The sequence below is a fragment of the Megalops cyprinoides genome, chromosome 3 (genome assembly GCF_013368585.1).
Source record: "Megalops cyprinoides isolate fMegCyp1 chromosome 3, fMegCyp1.pri, whole genome shotgun sequence".
In the NCBI taxonomy this organism is placed as follows: domain Eukaryota; kingdom Metazoa; phylum Chordata; class Actinopteri; order Elopiformes; family Megalopidae; genus Megalops; species Megalops cyprinoides.
Genome location: NC_050585.1, coordinates 20016352 through 20037711, shown reverse-complemented (window position 1 = coordinate 20037711; position 21360 = coordinate 20016352). Strand labels below are relative to the sequence as shown.

Here is a 21360-nt window from a genome sequence, read left to right as displayed (position 1 = left end):
TCAATAAGCAAATTCCATCTATAGAATAAATTAAATGATTTTAGTATATTCCTTTTTTAAAAATAAAACTAGTAACAACAGGAATTCTGAAAGTCAAAAGTGTGTTCAAAAATACTTTGCCCCTCCCCACATCTTTCACTTTCATCGCTCCCCCCATTCATGAAATGGAAACTGCCCGCAGCAGAAGTCAGAGGTCAGTCTGGGGTCACCAGGAAGTGGCCTGGCTCTTTGGCCCTCAGAGTTGGCCCAGAAATGCAGTAATCCCCATCTTAATTCCCTTTCCTGTTGGTGTGCAAATGTATGGTTTAATCTGTACAGTGAGAGGTGCTAAGTGGAAGACACTGAATTTTTCTGGACACAAAAAAACTCCATTGTATGATCAAAAATACCCTTGAACTGAACTGAAATTCACTCAACCTAATCTCTTTTCTACACTTCATCAGTCCCAAAACAAACATGGCCATATCTAGAACAAAAATCCACTGTAGACCCACAATACAGAGTAACTTCAGATAAGGTATTGTGGATATCACACATAAATTAAAAAGTAGGCGCCTTACAATTTAAAGTATATCAAGTGATCAGTTGTTATCAAAGCAAGAATGGATTTTTTCCCCTCAATTATCCAAGGTTATGTGATGATAATATCAAGCTCAAATGCAATAACTGGCAAATAAAAACACTTGAGTTACAAGATATAAATATAAGATTTATTAGCACGGTATCTGAGGCATGTAACTGTCAGTAAATACAGTACACATCGTAACAATGCAATGATATTTAAAGAGGCAGGATACACCCTCAAGAGAAGAAAATAAACTATAGTTCCAGTGTAGTTTGTCAATCCAGTGCATCATGGGGGAAACTGGGCTTGTTTCTGTGATGCCATGAAAACACATGGCTCTAAATGTCTGCCAGTACAGCCTAGAAAACCAGGGTTTAGCCATATGTCCAAGCTTTAAGGAGGTTATGGGAGTTCTCTTCAATGTCTTTTTTACATTCTCCTTTTTAACGGCTCTTATCCTACAGGAGAAATTCATTTAATTTTTTTTTCCTTTTATTGTCCTCTGTTTGCATGTACAGCGTCTTTGAGTTTAGAAAAGTGCATTTACGCACTGAAGCGCAAAGGAGCGGTTTAGAACGCAAGTGTTACAGCAACGCAGGAGCAGGTGCTCTCTGGTGGTCAGTTGAGGAACTGCAGCAAAGGTCAGCTGCTAGCTAACACATTTACCATGGGGCAATTTGCCAGGACATGCCATGACTGTTGCAAACATTTCATCTGCACAGATGATTTAGAGTACATATTTTTGGACTGTTCAAATCCACACATACCGTAAACACATTCCTGGCAAAACAAAGCAACCCTCTCAGGGTGTTTGTAAATGAAATCTGGGGTGGACTGAAAACCTACGGACCCTGTGAACTGAAATTAAAGGATGCACAATAAATTAGTGTCAGGAATTAAAATGAACAGGCAGCTTCTTTTAAGGCACAGCTGAATCCTGGTCCTTTGTGGTCGTGTCCTTGGTTTCCCCAGCATCCTGGACAGTGACTGTCTGGGCCTCCTTGCCACTGTCCAGCAGGGACGCTCTTTTGGTCAGGCGCTCCAGGACCAGGTCAGCTGTCCGGGTAAGACTGTGCTGTGGAAAGGAGGGGGGAACAGGAAGTGTGTCCTCATAACCACATAATACAATGTCTAATTCTATTTTTTTCTCATGCAAATGTTAACATTCAGTATGTGTCTGACGTTGTCTGGAGGTTAATACTGGTGTCCCTCAAGCACCTTTTCTGGGTTTAGGGCATAACCTCCCAGTTTTGGCTATGGAAGCCTCTGAGCTTTCTGGTTTTTCAATTACCCTTCATAAACACACTCTGTCCAGTGCTTTGTGACAATGGTAAAAACATAGTGTAACAAATCAGCTGTGATTGACAGATTGATGGTTCTGTAGCTAAAGCCGTGAGTTGAGTTACGCTGTTGTGCTGGAACAGAAGAAGCAGGTAGAAGGAACAGTAACTGTGATTATCTATGGTGGTGTGCCTGAAGTACATAAACAAAGAGTTTTACTGTAAAGTAGCACATATGGTTAACATAAATTTTAAATAATCTACGCACACTTACAGTTAACCTAAATCTGCATAAATAAGCACATGGGTTAAATTTACCTGCAGTATATGTAGCCCCTTCAATGTGAGAATGGTCAGCTCTCTAAGTCCGTCTCTGGTGAGATCCAGGTAGGTGATTGACAGCAAGGGACTCTTGAAGCTCCGCCTCCATACCAGTTGGAACTGCCCCCCTGCTCCTAAGACCTGCCCCTTCTCTGGTTGCTGGAATTTATAGCACAGCAGCTCCTGAAATATGAAACATTATGCTCAGTATGGCTTGTACTCATGGAAGCAGGGTTTTCAACCTGCTTGTTCTCCTGAACCCCCATAATGTGAGTCGCGACTAGAGACCATCACAATTGAAAATGAGATGAAAGATGCCCTACATGCCCTACATCACACACGCGCACAAATGCATGCATGCCTGGACGCCTCACCTGTCCATAGGTCCCCAGGAGCACCTCTTTGTGACCATCAAAGTCGATGTCGGTGACCAGCGCGCAGAGCACAGAGTCAAACTGATCGCTCTCTGGCAGGCACACCGGACGGCTCATCCCACACACCTCCACATCCCTGCAGACACACCACACCGATCGCTCACAACATCCCAATCTGCTGACCCACCACTCGAGCAGGCTCATTAATATTAACACCGTGAGCAGACTCAAGCAATGAGCACGCTGAAGTAATACAAACATATCTAATAGCATGTCTGGTCACCACTGCACAAAATCAACTACAGCTGCAAACTGAAACTAACACGCAAAATCAAATATGCTCAGCAACAGGTAAACTTTTTTTTGTTTCATAAAACATATGCAATAGATTCATAAATGTGAATTTTGGTCATCAGTACCGAAGGGATCAAGTAAAGGCACCAGAAAAGCTCTTCCATTTTATTGGGTGTCTTTGTATGACTGAAAGGAACTTAAGCCAATCACACATTAGAAGAACTGGCCAGCACGAAATCCAATCTAAAGAAAAACTACCACTTTAAATGCGAAATTTCAAAAGCCACTGCCTCAAGCTCAAGAGCTGTAACCGATTAGCAGTTTCTCAAGTGGATGTCACTGACCTGTACACCACAGCGATCTCCACAGTGCTGGTCACCAGGAGGCTGTAGCTCTCACGTTCGCTCTTGCTGTCTGAAAATGAGCCAAGAACAGATGTTTATTTTATGCCCATCCTGCATGTGGTCAGTACACACTGACTCACACATTTCCAGCTGTTTTGGTCACCTTTTGCAAAGGGTCAAGGAATTTTTTTTATATTTCCTACTGAAACTGCATATTACAAAGCGCACTCTAACAACGCTGGGACAATGTTACAGTGGAGGTAAAGGGTGTTTCACCAAACAAAAGTTAACTGACCAAAGCTGAAGAAAAATATCCCTACGCTTATAAATTGGACATGATTGCCCTGCTCAGCTGTGCCATGTTAGCAGAGATACAGAGGCCTATCCACTGATAGGCCTCCAAGCACTGATAATCGGTCACACTCACGGTTACCTCGGTCCTGATTTGGGTCTGGTTCTGGTCCACTGCGGAGTGGAAAGAGGAGCACTGTGGAGACTGGGCTGTCCTGCTGGATTCGCCAGCTTTGCAGAACCTCTTAGCAATCCAAACCAAAGGAGACACACACACACACACACACACACACACACACACACACACAGACACAGACACAGACACAGACACACAGAATCAAGGTCAATTGTGGTTAGTCCCATAGTCAATCTACATCTCCACACAGCTATTTGTCCAGATTTGTGTTCTGTCCCTATGAACTACTCCATTGTTTGTACAAGAGCAGACATTGTGCAGATGAACTGGTCACGGTGTCAAAAGGATGGGCAGACGGTGGATAAGGACAATTAGATTGCCACATCCCTACAATATAAAGATCAGTGGACCTGCACAGCTCCTGCTGAATTGATGCCCATGGACAAGCAGTCAGAATTGTTCAGAATATTCTTTCTTTCCTGCTCTTTTGCCAATCCTGTCACCATCTCCCCCATGCTGGCTAACAGTAGAGACCTGTATCCATGTGTTAATCCTGGTGCAGATATGCCAGGCCTTGCACACCCTCACAGCTCCCTCTTCTGGCCTGAAGGTGCACTGTGCTCTGCACTCCTCCACCACTAGCTGTACGCATGAATGGTAAGGTTCCTTTTCCACAGTGAAAGCACAGCTCTTTTCAGAGTTTACAAAACAGCTCTCTAACAGTTAGCTTTATCTTCCCCCGCTTTGAGCGTAACTGTGCAGGTGTGTGTGTGTATGTGCACCTGCATGTGGCTAGGGGCTGAATGAGACTGTTCAGGTGTGTGCCCCCTCACCTGGTCCTGTCTGCTCCACCAGGGCCAGACCCACACAGCCATTCTGACAGCCAAAGGCAGAGAGACGCCGACCCCCAGAGATGCTCAAAACATCCAGCCACAGCACACTGCAGAGAGTGAGGGAGGTAAACATACATACATACATACATACATATGCACAGCACACTACAAAGAGAGTAAGAGAAATGTATCCACACACACACGCACGCACACAGCACACTGCGGAGTGAGTGAGGGAAACATGTGCGCACAGAAACATATGCTACAAAGAGAGGGCAAGAGCAGGAAACATGCAGAGAGCAGTCTCTCACACACACAGACACACTGACTTGCTGGGCAGGTCCTGTAGCTCTGGGAACAGTCTCTCCACAGGGTGCTCTTCAAACTGGTGCAAGGATGCGTTCTACAGAACAATAACAGAGGATGATACTGAACACATCATTATTATTAATTATTATCATAATTATTGCCAATGTGAGACCAAGGGCGCCCGTGTGAGTGTGAGCTCACCTCCTTGTACAGGTGTATGCGCTGGTCGTGGCCGCTGAGGAGGAACACAGTCTCGCTGCCAGTGCCTGCACATTGCACCCTTCCAGGAAGAGACAGACACTGTGTAAGCATTCTCACCGCTCAGCCCCTCCTCATTCACTGGCCAATACAGCTCTGTGTCATGCGCTGCTGCAGCTGAAAATGGGATATTGACCCTGGATGAGGCACGGACATTACTCCCCGGCCGTGCTGCACCCTGATCCTGCACGGGCACTCACTCAGTGTGGTAGAGCTGGAAGGGGGTGAACTGCAGCTCCAGGTTCAGGCAGCTCTCTGCAGGAAAAGAGCAGGACTCAGCTCAGATGGGTGGCTGAAAGGAGACTACAAAATGGCGCATGTCACAGGCATGGCCTTTCTGAGGCGGGGCCAATCAGAGAGGTGTTCAGTGCATAACTATCCCAGGCTGAGGATATCATATAACACCTGGGAGACTCATCCAATGGCATGTCAATCCTTCTTTTTGTAAATGCTTTTCTCTTCTCAGCCCACTCACACAATCAAGGATAAGCATATCAATTCCAGTAAAACACCATACAACAAAATGCAACACTATATAATTTACTATCCAGCATACGTTGCTGGTCTTTCGGATGTCAGCGCAGTGTTGTAAGCACTACTTAACAGTGGGACAACACTATGCCCATGCTACGGGTGATACAGACCAGTGGTTCTCAACTCCGGTCCTGGGGACCCACTGCCCAGCATGTTTTAGATGCCTCCCTGCTCCAACACACCTGATTCAAACGATCAGCTTGTCATCAAACAGCTGCAGCAGTTAAGACCCAGTTGATCATTTGAATCAGGTGTGTTGGAGCAGGGAGGCATCTAAAACATGTTGGGCAGTGGGTCCCCAGGACCGGAGTTGAGAACCACTGATATAGATCATCCCATATGTTCTGCTGGCTTATGTTCTTTGAACCCTTCACAGTGGGTGTGTGTGTGTGTGTGTGTGTGTGTGTGTGTGTGTGTGTGTGTGTGTGTGTGTGTGTGAGGGTGTAGGCTGCGTGTCAGCTGTTACTGTGTGTGTATGTGATGGGGGAACTGGGGGAGGTGTTCGATATGGGTACAGCTTGTGTTCAGTGGACAGCGGAGCACTGCGCATGGGAGGTTGGTGACTTACGTGCAATAGACTCCAGGTTGAACTCAGACCCCGGCTCATAGTCACAGTAGATGTTAAGGAAGGGACTCGCCTTATCACCAGAGTCCTAACGGAGGGCAGAACCGCGGAGTAAGTGTAGGTTTACTTTAATTACATCTCTGTTATCACTACACAATCACAGAAGGAGCGCAGTAGGCAGATGCAGTTTGTAAGTGGAGGACAAACATTTCAAAACAGCAAAAGTGATATAAGGAGTGAGACAAACCTTGATAAACGTGATTCCCACAACCAGACCTCTGTTGGGAGGGGACTTGTTAAAGGCGTCGATAGACACGATCTCAGCATCGACTATCTCGGCACAAAGTGTAAACAGTTACCGAATGAAAAGTAGCTAAAGGGATAGCTAGCCAGTTCCACTCTGACATTTCACAGCGAACGAGTCTAACTCCTCAAAAACACACACGCCAACAATATGGAATTCACATCTAAAACGGATGTGAATTCCATATATGCTATAGCTTTACATCACAAACTAGCCAGCTAGCTAAACGAGTACAGTACTTTGCAAGCTAGCCACTTGCGTATTTATTTCTACACGTACATCAGCTGTTTTTCTTTAGTTTCATCTGTAGCTAGCTAGACGGTGTGCTCATATCAGCCTAGTTTGCCAACGGTAGTAATTCCAGTTCTAATCAGATCTAACCTGGGATGTAGGTGAACTGCACCTCCTTGGCAACGGGCCGGATTTTTTGACGGATATCTTGGTACTTGAAACACACGACTTTGCCTTTAAGAGTTGCGGCAAGCAGCTCTTGCTCCCCGGCCTTGCACAGTCCGTATATATTGCTCTGCGACGAAAAGCGGCTAAAACTGTCCTCCACAAACGGACAAGTCCATTTTGCGTCCCGCTGCATTTTGCACAGTCTGAACACGCTAGGACGCAAACGAGGGGCTTGCTACCGAGAAAGCCCTCGGCTACCGCGGTCCAAACATTTGGGTAAGACTGTATTCTTCCTCTTTCTTCTTCCAGTGAATATCAACAGCGGTACAACAGCTCGCACACAAAATACCGCCACCTATTGAGCTGGAATGTGAATCGAAGGTAGTGAGGTGACGTTATCCAGGGTGGGTCATGAAGTACCAGGGATGATGCTGGATTTGGTTCTATCCGAGCTCTCTGTCAAATAACTGGGTCGTTTTTGCGCTCTGAATTAATGCCAGTGACCGTGTGCATCTGATGAAATATGCACCAGTACATGGCCACTTCATTTAGTGTAAAATTGACTTCATTACATGATTAGCATAATACATCTTAAAACATTGAAAGCAGCCTGAACAAAAACAAGCGTAACGTTTTGGCCCCCAGAGCCAGGAGCTGGAAACACTGTGTTACAGCATTTAGTTAAATATGCAGCCCCTGAAAAATGGATCATAAAGTCAGCTAGCCTAGAAAAATGACACCTTAAAAATCATTTGGGGGCAATATAGCCAAAAATGACAGATGGACTGAAAAAATTTAAAGAGATACATAATATAGGATGCTCCATAGGCTGCCTTATTTAACATGTTTAGATTATTATCCATGTCTGTTATTCATTGGTCCACAGAGTCAGCCAGAGTCTCAGCTTTTTCTGCTGGTGTGACACCCTTTCATGTCTCTTTTGTCAAACAGTGCGTGTGTGTGTTGTTTGTATAAAGTGCTCTTTGGGGGTATAAGAGTGTATGAAAATGTGTTCAGAATAAGACAGAGACAAGATCATCTTGCATTAGTGATTGGTTTTTAATCTTTTGATTATAATTTCCACATTCTTCTGCATGCCAGGGAATTACAGAAAAGGCACCCATATCACCACCAGAAGGCAATATTACATTTACATTTATTCAGCCCCAACCTACCTCCAGGACCTCATCCTACCCTACGCACCCACTGGACAACTTCACTCTGCTACATCTGGACGCCTAACTCCTCCCACCAACAGAACAAAAGGCCCACACTCCTCACTACGTCGCTATAAAATCATTGCCCCCCAGTGGTGGAATGACCTCCCCACCCCCTGAGAACAACTCCTTCACTACAACCCTTCAGACCTGGGCTGAAGACACACCTCTTCATACTCTACCTGAACAACCCCCTATCACCTCAACTTTCCTTTTCAGAATGTCACTGCTTGCCTGGCCAATCAGATGTGAGGGCTCAAGGGTGAATGTACTGTGGCCTCTCATTTGCAAGCACACAGAAGCAGGGCAAGGTAGCTGTCAATTCCCCCAGCATGCAGTCTGTTCCAGGGCTATGTCACTACACAATACCCAGGGACGCGTGAACACACATATATGCACGTGTGAACGCACATGCTTGTCATGTCCTTCTTGTGTCCCAGAGAGTGGGGTGACATGGCTTCATAAAAGCGTTACAGTGTTTGAGGACCACTGATGCTTAAATCGTCGACTCCTCCTGCAGAAGACATGTGGAGAGGAAGTAGGTTGGGGGAGGGGTGAGGTGGAAAGAAAGGTATTTCAGATTCTATTTAAATATTGACATCATTCCTATACACTACCCTGCTACACTCCAGTCTCATTACCAGTCCGTAGTTGGTTGAATTAACAGCAGTACCTGGTGACATCATTATAAAAAGAACGCTTTATTCTCTTGACCTCTGTAACTGACCCTGGAAGCTCAGTGACTGAACAGGGACACAAAGAAAAACATTGACCAAACAAACAAATTGCACGTTAGGACGTTCAGACATCCCCATCCCAAGCTCTCACCTCTTCACTCTCCATCTCTTCCTGCTCCTCATCCTGCTCCACCACACCGCCTCGGTCTTGTAGAAGCCCCTGCACGTCCTTGTTGGGCCGGCAGAGGGCGCAGTAGAGTGGTGAATAGCCAGCATAGGTGGGCTGATTGACAGCTGCACCCTCGTCAAGCAGAAGTCGCACCACCTCTGGGCTCTGGGACTCCACAGCCCAATGGAGCGGGGTGCGGCCTGAACCCAGATCCTAAAAAAGGAGAGATTTAGGTATTCCCAGTGCCAAAATGCAGCAGAACCCACTGACTTTATGAGGCCATTATGAAGGCTGTATCACTTGGGGCAAGGTCTTCACAAGTGCATAGGGATGCACCTGAGGCTGCCGAAATAAGCAACAATGTAAGAGGTAAGAACAATGAAGAATAAGATTACATGCAAATTTTGACATTTCCTGCAATTCAGGGTTTCCTTGCTGTCTTGTACGCTTGCAGCGTTTGCGAGCTCCACCCTGGCTCATACTGTCATCCAGCATTGCTAGAAGATGGCAGTGAAAACAGTACAAGTGGGCAAACAGACAGCATTTCCACCAAGTTTGGTCTCCATGGAGTTCTTTGCCTATTTGCTGACTTATACTTTCATAACATCCCACTAAGGTCACAAGCACAACCCTTAGCAACATGACAGTGACACACCAAGGGGCAATGAAACTCAGCTTCACACAGGTACAACAGAAGAGACTCTCACCCTCTGATCAACGTCTGCACCCCCACCCAGCAGCATCCTGATAATGACGTCATTTCCTTTCTGTACTGCCAGGTGAAGTGCACTCAGTCCTGGGGGGGGGGGGGGGGCAGCAAGAGAGGGAGGGACAGACAGAGAGGGGGGGGGGTTGAGTTGCCTCAGACACAGAAGCAAGGAGGATAATTGAGATTGAATTGCTTTCAGCTGATGCTTCTTCGATCTTAATGACTTATTCTGCTACTGTGTGCGTTTTACCATTTTGCGTTAATGCCCCTGCTGTCAAATGTTAACTTAACCAGAATATGAAGACAGGTGCGTACCACAACAAAATAGCTTTGCTGTAATTTTTTCTTAACTTCTGTAAAATCGTTGCACCAACCTTAAGACAATGTACAAATATCCAGACTCAGTTTGTACAATAAGGGCAAAAAATTAAATGTTTAAGACCACTGACACAAAAGTCAACAGGTCATCAAGGTCATCAAGCATTGTGCTTACTTAAGCAAATTAGCTGCAGAACCGTTTTCTACTTTTCTCTGTTGATGTCAACACTTCTGTGGTGTGGCAACATTGCAGACTTCACAGCACACACCAACACCCAGTCTAACACAGCCTCCTATGGTGCTATATTAACAGATCAGGGTGCCATAACAGCAGTTGTTTTCAGCACTTTTCACTGTGAGTACTGCTCAGGTTTTGCGACATTGTGTACTTTTACCTGCGTAGTTGGCAATGAGCAGGTGCCCGGAGTGGTGCTGGTGTGAGGTCAGCTCCTGCACACACCTCACCCTTCCCTCCCGCACAGCCAGGTGCAATGGTGTGTTCCCGTTGCGCTCCTGCAGCCCTGGACTCGCACCCCCACACAGCAGACTCTGCACAGATGCTGGATGGTCCACGATAACTGCCAAGTGGAGCGCCGTCTGTGTGACAGGGCGAGAGAGGGTGAGAGGACAGAGGGGATCGGTGTTGGGGCCTTTGCCATTCCTTATATACATAAATGATCTTGATGCAGAGGTTATCAGTAAAATAGTAACATTTGCAGATGATACGAAACTAGGGGGGTCTAGCCAACAGTATAGAATCAACTAAGGTAATTGTAATGAAACAGACTGGGATCCAAGCACAGTGAATGGTCTTTAATAACAGAATCCAAAGTCGTGGTCTGGGACAAAACAGGTCTGCACCGGGAAGCAGCAATACAAAAATCCAAATCCAAATCCAAGCAAGCAAGGTCCAAAGAACAGGCAAAGGGTCAAAACACAGGAAACTTGCAAAAGACCAACAGAGCACGCAGGCTCAGTAGTGTTGCAGGAACAATACCTCACAATGAGGCAATTAAACTTAGTCCTTAAGTAGCCAGGGCCAGAGGTGGAAAACTCCGGCTTCAGAAAGTAAAAGTCCTGCCATGTATTTGTTCCACCCATGCACTACACCAGCTGAATTTAATTAGCACAACTCTTCAGCCAGGTAGAGGAGCTAATTACTGAAATCACCTTGTTTAGTGAATGGCTAGAACGAATACATGGTAGGGCTTTTACTTTCTGAAGCCGGTGTTTTCCACCTCTGGCCAGGGCTTGATTGATGAATGGGTTACAGGTGTGCTTTACTGGTTGAGCCAGGCTGAACTGGGCGTGGCTGGACTGGCTGGGTAGGTTGAACTGGGCATGGCTGAACTGGCTGACTGAGAGCGGGTGTGACAGTAATACAGGAAGACCTAAACAGCATCCAAAAGTGGACAGATACCTGGCAGATGACATTCAGTTTAACTAAATGTAAAGTCTTGCAGGTGGGAAATAAGAACCTTAGACAAGACTGAGGTTTTTAAGACTAAGGGGGGAAAAACTAGAATGTGCTCAATTTGAAAAAGACTTGGGAGTAATAGTTGACCCAAGCTTAACAGGATCTAGGCAGTGTGCTGTAGCAGTAAAAAAGGCCAACAGGATGTTGGGATATACAGCCAAAAGTATTGATTAGAAATCTAAAGTGGTTATATTGAAATTACATAATGCTTTAGTCAGACCTCACTTGGAATATTGTGTGCAGTTCTGGGCACCGCACTATGAAAAAGATATTGAGGCTCTTGAAAAAGTTCAAAGAAGGGCAACTAAATTAGTTCCTGGCATGAAATATAAAAGCTATGAGGAAAGACCCAAGTTACTTAACCTATTTAGACTTAGCAAGAGGAGACTTAGGGGTGATCTAATAGAGGTTTTTAAATTTATGAAAGGACTCAATAAGGTTAACTATAATAGATTTTTAGGGTAAGTTCAGTATGTAGAACAAGGGGACATAAATGGAAACTAGTGAAGAGTAAGTTCCGCACTGACATAAGGAAGTACTGTTTTACACAGTGAGTTACCAATACATGGAATAGATTGCCAGGGCATGTAGTTGACGCTGAGACCGTTGCTGTGTTCAAGCCCAGACTTGATGCAGTTTTGGATTCTCCTTAATTGAAATGGCAAGCTTAGTTGGGCCGAATGGTCTGCTCTCGTCATAATATGTTCTTATGTACTTACACTGGCCTAAGGCACAGGAGTACACCAAAGGAAAAAGTCAGTCAGTGGGTTACCGGACACACACTATGTCCCACATGCTCACACTGTCTGGCTACCATGACAATGCTTAAGACTCACCTGGCCCAGGTGGTTCTGGATGTCCAGGTACTGAAACCGGGTCTGGTCCAGAGATATCACCCCCAGCAGGTTCTGCACAAAGTCCCATTGTTCATGAATCAGGGCAAGGTGGAGAACCCTAACAAACACAGGGAGAAGAATTTCTGAGTAAATACTGGTGCAACTGATCTATTCTAAAAGCTACTGATAAATTCACTTGTTGCCTTCACATAAGATGGACACCCAGAGAAATAAACTGATACAAACACATGAATACTTTGTTCTAGAGGGGGCAAGATGGCTTTGGAAAGTTCCAGAAAGAACTCAGAGTAAGACAAAAGGAGAAGGACAGTGACAGAGCATGGTGACTTGTATTCCTGCCATCCCTTTTAATAAATGGTTAAACTGTGTTCAGCTGCAGTATCTACTGCCTGTCTCTTACATGCAAATGCAGTAATATTGCGTAAAAATTGTTTACAGGAATACAGACTTAAAGAATACAATAACAAGCACCCTCCTGTCAGTTTTTATATGTCACAGAAATGCTGTCACGTGGAGACTTAAATTTATTGATGCATTTACCCCTATAATTTAATTTCATTGTTTTTTACAAGGAAAAAAAATCACAAAATACCTTTACCTGGTTCATTAAAGTAGTGTGGTGTAGTCTGCAGAAGTTTCAAGCGTTGTATGTTAAATAGTGGGTTGACAGCGTGCGTCCATTCAGTGTTAGTGCTCTGTGGCAGTGTGTGGTTGCGTGTAACAATTCTAACTGGGAAAAACCATTATGATAATTTTCTTTTAGCTGATACTCACGTATCTCCGTCCTCCGAGACAAACTTCAGGTTGTTCATCAAATCCTCGGTCATCTGGCCATTCAGTGCTTCGCTTCTTTTACCTTCTTGCCCGGTCGCATCATCCACATTTCTGCTCTGACCTGCCTCACCTAGATCCATAGCTTCGATACCCTGGCATAAACTAACGGTCATCTCATCAGTTATCGAGTGTTCAAGCACCGAGTCCATTCGGGCGCTACTGTCCATGGAGACGCAGAGTCGCTGTTGGAATACTGTCTCCTGAAGGGCGACGACAGAGACTCGATATGCCCAGGTGTGGCGCAACACCCTCCCGACACTACATGCTAACCGGTGCCACGCCACTGACATTGATGCCGACAGTCAGACCGGTCCAGTGAGGGGGTCTGTGAAGGGGTCTGTGCCGATTCTAGAAAAACAGTATATGGTGTCCAATATCCGAAGTCAAACTTTGGGTGTTTGCTTGTTGCATGCTGTTTTCCAGCAATATGTTGTATGTTTCGACTGCCTCTGCATAGCGTACCCATATGAAAGCGAAATGGGAGCCTTAAAATACTGATTAACCAATAAAATAATTATAAGGAAGTGAAGTGGTATATTTTGACAGAGTTTTTTTTTTTTATTTATAACTTTATGTAAAGTAGCCTGGACTTACATAACAAATCTCGAATATGCACAAGGTGGCGCCAAAAAAACGTGGAATAAACTCCCGCGCTCGTGTTGCCCTTGCAGATTGTTGTTCTTACTCAAAGGAACACGATGCTGTATGGTCTACACAAGATGCGGTCCGCTGAGACTCGTTAGAATTGTTTTCTATTGATCACTGAATTAGTGTGTTTTGATCTCTGTAAAGCATTTGGGTGATAGACAAGGATATGCTGACAGCATACCCTTACCCTAAATGTTCAACAGTGCGTTTCATGATGTAGATGGTGTATCAGGACATTAATATTTTCACCTCCCCTACTGCTGTGCTTTGCCTTTGGAAAGCACACAATTATAATATGTAACTACATATTAATGCCACATCATGGTGGCTCATGGTCTAATGTCATTAGACAATGACATTGCTGATATGCCTCTGCAGGCCTCCTCATTGCACACACCCACACACACACAGACAAACACACACATACTCTTTTGAAGCCTCAGTAGAATCTAACAGACATCAAGTCATTATCACAGAGAGTAATCATAGATACGATCTTATGACCAGATATTCAGCTGTTGCGTTACTTGCATTACCCATCTAAGGCAGTTGCCTTCCTCAGTGCTGTCAGCATTACTGTGGACACAGACATTTTATTATGACCAGATATTCAGTTCCTGTGTGCCTTCCCTTCTCCATCTAGTAGGGAGGTTCTAGGGCTGTCTGTGTTCCTATTCATTCCTATGGATGTTCTGTTTTAGACCACGCCCCTTCCGGAGTGTTCAAAACCAGCCAGTAAATCAACAGTTGTAGCTTCCGCAATGGTAAAGACAGTTTTAATGTGATATGCACCAAACTTACTGGTGCACATGCACAAAATCAATGGCATCTACCTGGAGTCTGATGATGCTCAACACTGGTCTGTTTCTAGGCAACCCTGCTACCATGCATGTTGCCAGTGGTTTATAAAATACTCTGTTGATCATTGGCACAGACTGTTGTATGTCAACACAAAACCAAAGCAGCAAGATCGAATTTTAAAAAAAAAAAAGTGTTTTTGTAATTTACTCAGTGTTGGTGTGAAATGTCTACCTCCCATCCTTCACTTGAAACCTAACAATTGGATGAAATGTGAGAAGTTACAACTTCTCACATTTCATCCAAACTTACAACATGGTTGTGCTATGAGATAAAAAAAAAAAACGTTAGGTGCATGTCACCTGATAACAAAATAGTGTGAGGAATGGGGTTGTACTAAAATGATTAAAGAAATCTGCAAAGTCATTTTTAATCTGTTTATTTGTTGTTATGATAATATTTTGGTATGTAGCACATTCCCATTGCTCTTACCTATACCTGATTCTCAACACATACTGCAGATCAGTTACTATAAGTATCTTGTCATGTTTTGAATTTAATACTTAGAAATGTAAACCCATCTGCAAGTCAACTCAGGGGATGGACAGAACCAGTGGATGATGTAATACTGGCAGTATAGGATTGATATCATTGAGTATTGATTGGTCACAGCTGCTTTAAGACAGTTTTGGTTCAAATGCATTGTGTGAATCTCAGTGCAGGTGCCATGTAACCATGCATGTCCTGTCTTTCTAGTTCACTTCATAAACAATCACCAGCCTCACACTTTGCACTCCTATATCTGGATTAGAGCGTCTACCAAATGACTTCTGGTATGGATGTTTTGCACCAAGTATAAAGGCAATAAATGTTTACTCTTTGCAGTTCAGAGGTTGCTCCTTTCTCTTTTTGATACAAACTGTGGTGTAAAGATCATTTTGAGACATAAAGCTTAAAAGGGGCTTAACACTACATATATGAAGCTTTTGCAACATTTGCTGCATTTGCAAAATACATACAAAATTCATGTCGATATAAATGTAAATGTTTGTTAATAAAAGCAGCCAATGTCAGCCTTATTGCATTGTTCAGATTTTTATTTTTGGTTGTTTTTTTTCTGCCAAATGACCTCCACGAGCCAATGAATTTGATTCATTTTGGCAAAAAAATTGATAGTGTCGCACTTCAACATCTTCTCATTAATAGGTTGCAATGACCTGAAATTTTTATAAGGAACATTTCCGTCATCAGGGTCACACAGTTGAGCTTACGTTTGACCTCCAAAAATGTTAGACCGATCTCTCTAATAATTGTAATATTTTCACATCTGAAGCAAAAAAGAAACTGTTACAACAGGGTAAGGCATACTGTGTGAGGTAGTCAGGGAAAAATAATGTTAAAGCAGGTCTGAAAGACTGGGGAGAAGGAGAGATGGGGTCTGCTGCTGAAACAGTGGCTTGGAGAACTGCTGGACCCAGTGGTGCTGATGCAGCATTTGACTGAATGAGTCAGTCTAGGGAATAGGACTAGGGGGCTTTCTGAGAGGGATGCAGACTGCAATGTCACAGGCACTGTCTTTCTTTCCTCCCTTATCTTTTCCCCTCTCTCTTCATTTTGCTTGTTTGTTGTTTTTTTGTGGTTGCTTGAGATCATTCCTTAAGTAAGATATCCATCCAAGACAGGTGTTTGTGACAGCTTTCGGATCTGATGGCTGGAAATCCTTTTGTTAACTTTGATTGATCTATTAATAAAGCACTAATGTTAAAAGTCTCTCTCACCCTCCCCCTCTCACTGCATTGCAGCTCTCCTGGTGAGTCTCTCTACTGGTGCCTCTTATCACCTCCTCCCTCCCTCCACCCGCCTCTCCGCTCCCCCTTCTCCTCTCCCTCACCCCTGCCCCTGCTTCATTTGGAGCTCACAGAGAAAAAGCCATACTCTGACAGACCTGCAGCCCAAAGCCCTTCTTCTCCCAAAGAGAAGAAAACCAACATCATCCCAGCAGCATGAGCAAAATTCTAATGAGCACCACAATAGAACCACAGATATTATAAATTATGGCCAGATATTCAGGTCTAGTGTTCCCTCCATCCTCCCACTGCAAAGATTTGGCTGAGGTTACGGAGCTGTGTGCATTGATATACCAGCTGTGGACATTCTATTTTAGATCACTTCCCTTTCAGAAAGTTCATAACAGGCCAGAAAAATCAAAACAATTTATAGCTTCAATAATGGCAGAGACTGAACTTTTAATGTGAAGCAGAAAGAGCTGACAATCTGGGCCATGTATAGAAAATCTGTGGTAGAACGCAGTGCTGATGGATGGCCTCAACCTCCTGTCAGGGGCAATTAGGAAATAAGATTAGCCTTGCATTTAATTCACACTGGCCTGTGGGGGCAAAGTATTGATTAGGGTGGGGGAGGGGGCGGTTACGTCGTATGGAGAAAGTACTGAATTAAATGCAATTGAGCTGAAGCCCATGGGACCATCAGTTTTTGAGTAAGTGAGCCGTGTCTGTGGAGACGCAAGGTGGACAGATGACTGCATTGATTTTTAAAGGGGGAAGCAGGAATCTGACTGAGAGCCGCATTCACTTTTGGAAAGAGGCTCTCAGCAGCTCCCATAAGCAGGTCTGTGTGGATCTAGGGCAGGGCTTTTCAACAGCTTCTTTTATGGGAACCAGATCTAAAAAAAAAAAAAACGGTGCCAGAGGGCCAGGCATTTCCTATTTATACAAAAATATGCAAATAAGTAGCATAAAATTGCACATGAACAGCACAGATAAATGTCTGAAATATTAGCACAGCTAACATTTATCACATTAATAATAAGGCATTGTCAATTCCCTTTTGTTTATTTCTCACTAGGTATAACGTGTAAGTTCTTATTAAACCAATAAAAACTGTGCTGAACCCAAACAAGTATTTCAGGTCCACAGTCCGTGACCAGCAGAAAACTAAACTAACAGGAACTACAGGGCACAATAACAGGAAAAAATGGCAAATTATATTTACTCACGCCATTTGTGTCCTGCAGATACAGAATGACATTATTCTGGAGTTTTTTGATGTACCTTAATTTGTTGCATGCTATTGTTTTCGTTTGTATCTCAAAAGTCAAAGGGACAACAGGAAGAGGAAGCGCATGGAAAAGCTGTGGCTTTGTGTCCTGCGTCTCTAGTAAAATAGCCCTAATCTAGGACTTCTGTTTAAGGGGATTACTGACTGGAAATAATCACCCTGCAGATTGTATGCAAGTGCTGACCTGCACATTTCACAGCACAGCCTGTACAGCAGCTGCTGGCTGCAGAGAAGCATATCCTCCTCTTCTTCAGACTGCTCTAGTGGGCTCTCACATAGTCAAGGAGAAAATGTGGTGCATGGCAGCAGTGGTAAACATTAAAGAGAGGGCTGCAGATGTAATGAAGGGATGCACATCAAATGCAGAGTTATAGTCATTTTAGAGTCTCTTTTGTAATTTCCTTGTTTATCGTGTTATGCAGAGCGTGTTATGTGCTGTGTGTTTCAACCAGTTGTGGCCTGTTTTTATATGTGTATGTGACATAATTATGTGTTTGCCCTACATTTTGTGAATCACTCACTGCCATGAATTGACATCATGAATTGACCTTTAAAAATGTCAGCGTCATGACAAATTGACCATTCTAACCAGCACAGTAAAAGCCAGTGCAAACAAGACTATCTTGCTATTTTTTGAGAAAACAGCATTTTAAGGTATTGTTTTTGTAGTGGGTTGTGCCTTGATTGTTTGCTATTTGGAAAAGCTCCTGTTGGTTATGTTGTGACTGTAGGTGGCTGTAGGTAGCATTGACTGATGTATCGTTTGTCAGCTCTCAGTGCTGATTTTTAGCAGCTGTGCTTTGCTGTGGTTTTGCGTAGGTGCCATAGTAAATATATCAGTGAAAAGCAGATGTGTGCCGAACCTGCTCAGGTTACGCAGCGCGTTCTTGTGTCCTGGCATTCCGCTCAACCGCACCCCTTCACAGACCCAACCCGGCACAGGGCATATGGGCCCAAGCCCCTCCGCTTTCCACCACACTGGTCTCCCTGCTTTCTGACTTAATGCCAAAACCTGAGCATCAGGTGAAGTGAAAATAAACTCAGGTATTATATAAAGCATGCAGAGAGGCAGGCTGGCTGTTTACCTTGGGTGCCACGCCTCCCTTTGTGTTAATTACACAGACTTATTCAACATGTGCTGCTCACCTGCAGACTGTGGGGCCTGTTAACTGTAGATGTAAATTGTGCTGTGGCAGCGTGTATGGTATTCAGTTGAAGGTATTTGGTATGAAGGTGTTAGATATGATGAAATGACCTCTCTTCCTAACTGAGATTCACTGTTGGCTGATACAGAGTAACTCACAGCCGTATGAGGACTGCAGTTGTGCACCTTATCCGCCTTGTACATGGAAGGCTGCTGGTTTATTCCCGTTTCGAGTCGTACCATCGACTTTTAAAGAATTGCATGCGACGGATTTCTGCTTGGCGCTCAGTATTAAGGAGATGGATTGGGACAATGGTGCGGCTACAGAATGACATTATTAACTGTCAGGGCTGGAGCTTGTGGTTTTCCAATGCATTAGCTGCGCCTTTGGGCGCTCTGAGAAATGGTTTGCCAGGTTGGAGGAATGAATCCCTCTTCGTAGTCGCTGGGTAATTAGAGGATTGGTCCGTTTCGTTGAATCCCCCCTTCGAATGCTGTGGCTCAGGTGTGCATGCTCCTCGGCTCTGTCCCTGTCCAGCCTGCAGAGAGGATGAATGCACTCCTCTCAGTCATTTCCTCTCTGGTGGAAACAGCGAGTCTATGGCACAGGAGTGTATCAAGGGCCTGCCTCGTGGGCTTATGTGCTGCTCTTGGGAGCTGTTTACTTCTCCCCATGCCTTGCGCAAAGGTTGTAAATCACAGGTGGTGATAGAATGAGGGATCATGGGGGAAAGGCGTGTGTGCTCTGCTCTGTTGTGGGAGAGGGGATGGGTAGTGTGGGGGTGTAGGGGTGACGGGGGGGTGATGGGGCCGGCTGGGCCCATGGTGCAGACATATGGTCAGGATGTGCAGGTGGCTGGGGGCATGCGGTGCAGGTAGAAACCTTGATTTTGTTTTGCTACCTTTATATATCCTGCTAAATTTGCATGTTGAATAAAAATGTTTTAAAATTATTTAATTTTTCTTTTTTTGGGGGGGGGGTCAATATCATTGTGATTGTTATATTGCTCACAAGGCATTGAATTGGGAATGGTTGAAACATATACAGTATCTCTGTATACACACACACACATACACACACACACACACACACACACACACACATAATCACATCCTCATTTGCACAAGGCTTTCATATATGACCAGTGTCAGTGCTAGGATGTGGGCCTTTTATGTATGGTAATATGAAAGTTTGACAAAGCTTTTATAAGTATAGAACAGATCATATGTGGCCATATTTCACATTGACTTCCTATCACGACTACGGCCTGGATGTATATCTGTGTAATTGATCTTGGCCGACAGTATGGCCACAGACTACTGTAATGACCATGGTGATGTACAATAACGAGGCTGGTCTGTGGAGCAGGAGGCAGACCGCACTGCGCCGAAAGCCTGCGCTCTTTATCGCCCACCGCGGTCGCTTTCCCACTGCTGAAACGGCTTTATTGGGTGGTCACTGGAGGATTGAGTGCACTTAATTAAACAACAGGCTGAGCATCCTTACAGAGATGGGCTTCGGGGGGGGTGGCTGTTTGGGCAGGGGGGGAGTAGGGGAGTAGCGATGCAGACAGCAGGCAGGAAAGCACAGGACGAGCGAGGGTTGTGCTGTGTGAGAGCGGCAGCCATTTTTAATTTCTCCAAAAAACATAGTGGCTCCTGGACAGAAAATTTGCAACCGAAAGCACACACAAATTTAAGCAGGATAAAATTAGGTAAAATTAGGTAAAAAATCAATGCAAAAAATACTACTTTCAGATTATTCCAGTATTTTTTGCAAATATGAAAATGAATAGACTTTGAATGAATGACTTTTTTGACGATGCTCTAACTTATTCTATTTATATTTATATTTAACTATTCTATTTATAATTTAGAATTTGTACACTGGCTCTCAGGTTGGGTCATGCCATCTATTTGTACATTAGTTCAAACAATGCATAAAGAGTAGCACTGCCTCAAATCCGGTTGCACCACAGACACTTAACCATTAAAGCTAACTAGTAACTGGTACATGTCTAACTAGTACACTTGACGATTAAATGTAACAAGTTAACTACTAAGAATTAAAAACTAAGGTGATGTTTCAGTACTTCAGTAGCCAAACAACTCTGACAGATTTTGATAGCTGACATTTTTTGATATCTTCTTTCTTTCCTGGCTGTAAGCCCACTGTGTTTTGCAACTCTGCAGCATTTTGTGATTTTGTTCAGATTTGTCTCTTATTATTCCTTCTGATGTGAGTCAAATGCTCTTTGTTGCCTGCAGTGGTTAAGGAGTTTAGTTTGTTACCTAAAGGCTACAGACTCCAGTCCCAGATGGGACACTGCTATTGTGCCCTCCAGCAAGATGCTTGACCTGAAGCGCTTTGCATATTTGCTTATTTCAGTAATTATGCAGCTCTATAAGTAGATAATAGGTATAACTGTACCCTATGGATAAGATGTTGGCTGGGCCAATCTCTAATGTATATGCATGTGCACTGCTTTTCTTGGCTGTGAGTCCCTGGCCATATCACACCCCTGAGAAGTGTTCTCATGGCACTGTGTTTCACAGCACAGCTAGAGCTCAGCGAGTTCAGACTCAGCACATCTGTTACTAATGTGGTCTAGGTGTGTGTGACACAC

At 44.2% G+C, this 21360-nt stretch overlaps 2 protein-coding genes across 2 annotated transcripts; both read right to left on the bottom strand.

Annotated features, from left to right (window-relative positions):
* Window positions 1-722: 722 nt before the first annotated feature.
* On the bottom strand, window positions 723-7101 carry kptn (kaptin (actin binding protein)). The gene is made up of 12 exons (XM_036525083.1): window positions 6790-7101; window positions 6352-6434; window positions 6108-6192; window positions 5206-5260; window positions 4949-5027; window positions 4768-4841; window positions 4439-4545; window positions 3612-3713; window positions 3179-3248; window positions 2541-2676; window positions 2164-2349; window positions 723-1640 (listed from the first exon to the last, which is right to left on the bottom strand). The coding sequence occupies exons 1-12, from the start codon at window positions 6998-7000 to the stop codon at window positions 1485-1487; spliced, it is 1344 nt and encodes a 447-aa protein (XP_036380976.1). The 5' UTR covers window positions 7001-7101; the 3' UTR covers window positions 723-1484.
* A 1419-nt stretch (window positions 7102-8520) lies between these two features.
* Window positions 8521-13058, bottom strand: LOC118774395 (NF-kappa-B inhibitor alpha-like). The gene is made up of 6 exons (XM_036523742.1): window positions 13006-13058; window positions 12211-12328; window positions 10293-10494; window positions 9578-9666; window positions 8853-9083; window positions 8521-8538 (listed from the first exon to the last, which is right to left on the bottom strand). Exons 1-6 carry the CDS (start codon window positions 13056-13058, stop codon window positions 8521-8523), a joined length of 711 nt encoding a protein of 236 aa, XP_036379635.1.
* Between the last annotated feature and the right edge of the window lie 8302 nt (window positions 13059-21360).

What these genes read in the sequence shown, in the direction of transcription:
- kptn (XM_036525083.1), bottom strand. Translation starts at nt 7,000, where the DNA reads ATGCAGCGGGACGCAAAATGGACTTGTCCGTTTGTGGAGGACAGTTTT. An exon ending in GGTGGAGCAGACAGGACCAG is followed by an intron (nt 3,714 to 4,438) that starts GTGAGGGGGCAC and finishes TGGATTGCTAAG; the next exon opens with AGGTTCTGCAAAGCTGGCGA. An exon ending in GAGATCGCTGTGGTGTACAG is followed by an intron (nt 2,677 to 3,178) that starts GTCAGTGACATC and finishes GTGTGTCTGCAG; the next exon opens with GGATGTGGAGGTGTGTGGGA.
- LOC118774395 (XM_036523742.1), bottom strand. Translation starts at nt 13,058, where the DNA reads ATGACCGAGGATTTGATGAACAACCTGAAGTTTGTCTCGGAGGACGGA. An exon ending in TCCAGAACCACCTGGGCCAG is followed by an intron (nt 10,495 to 12,210) that starts GTGAGTCTTAAG and finishes CCTGTCACACAG; the next exon opens with ACGGCGCTCCACTTGGCAGT. An exon ending in GCTCATTGCCAACTACGCAG is followed by an intron (nt 9,667 to 10,292) that starts GTAAAAGTACAC and finishes CCCCCCCCCCAG; the next exon opens with GACTGAGTGCACTTCACCTG.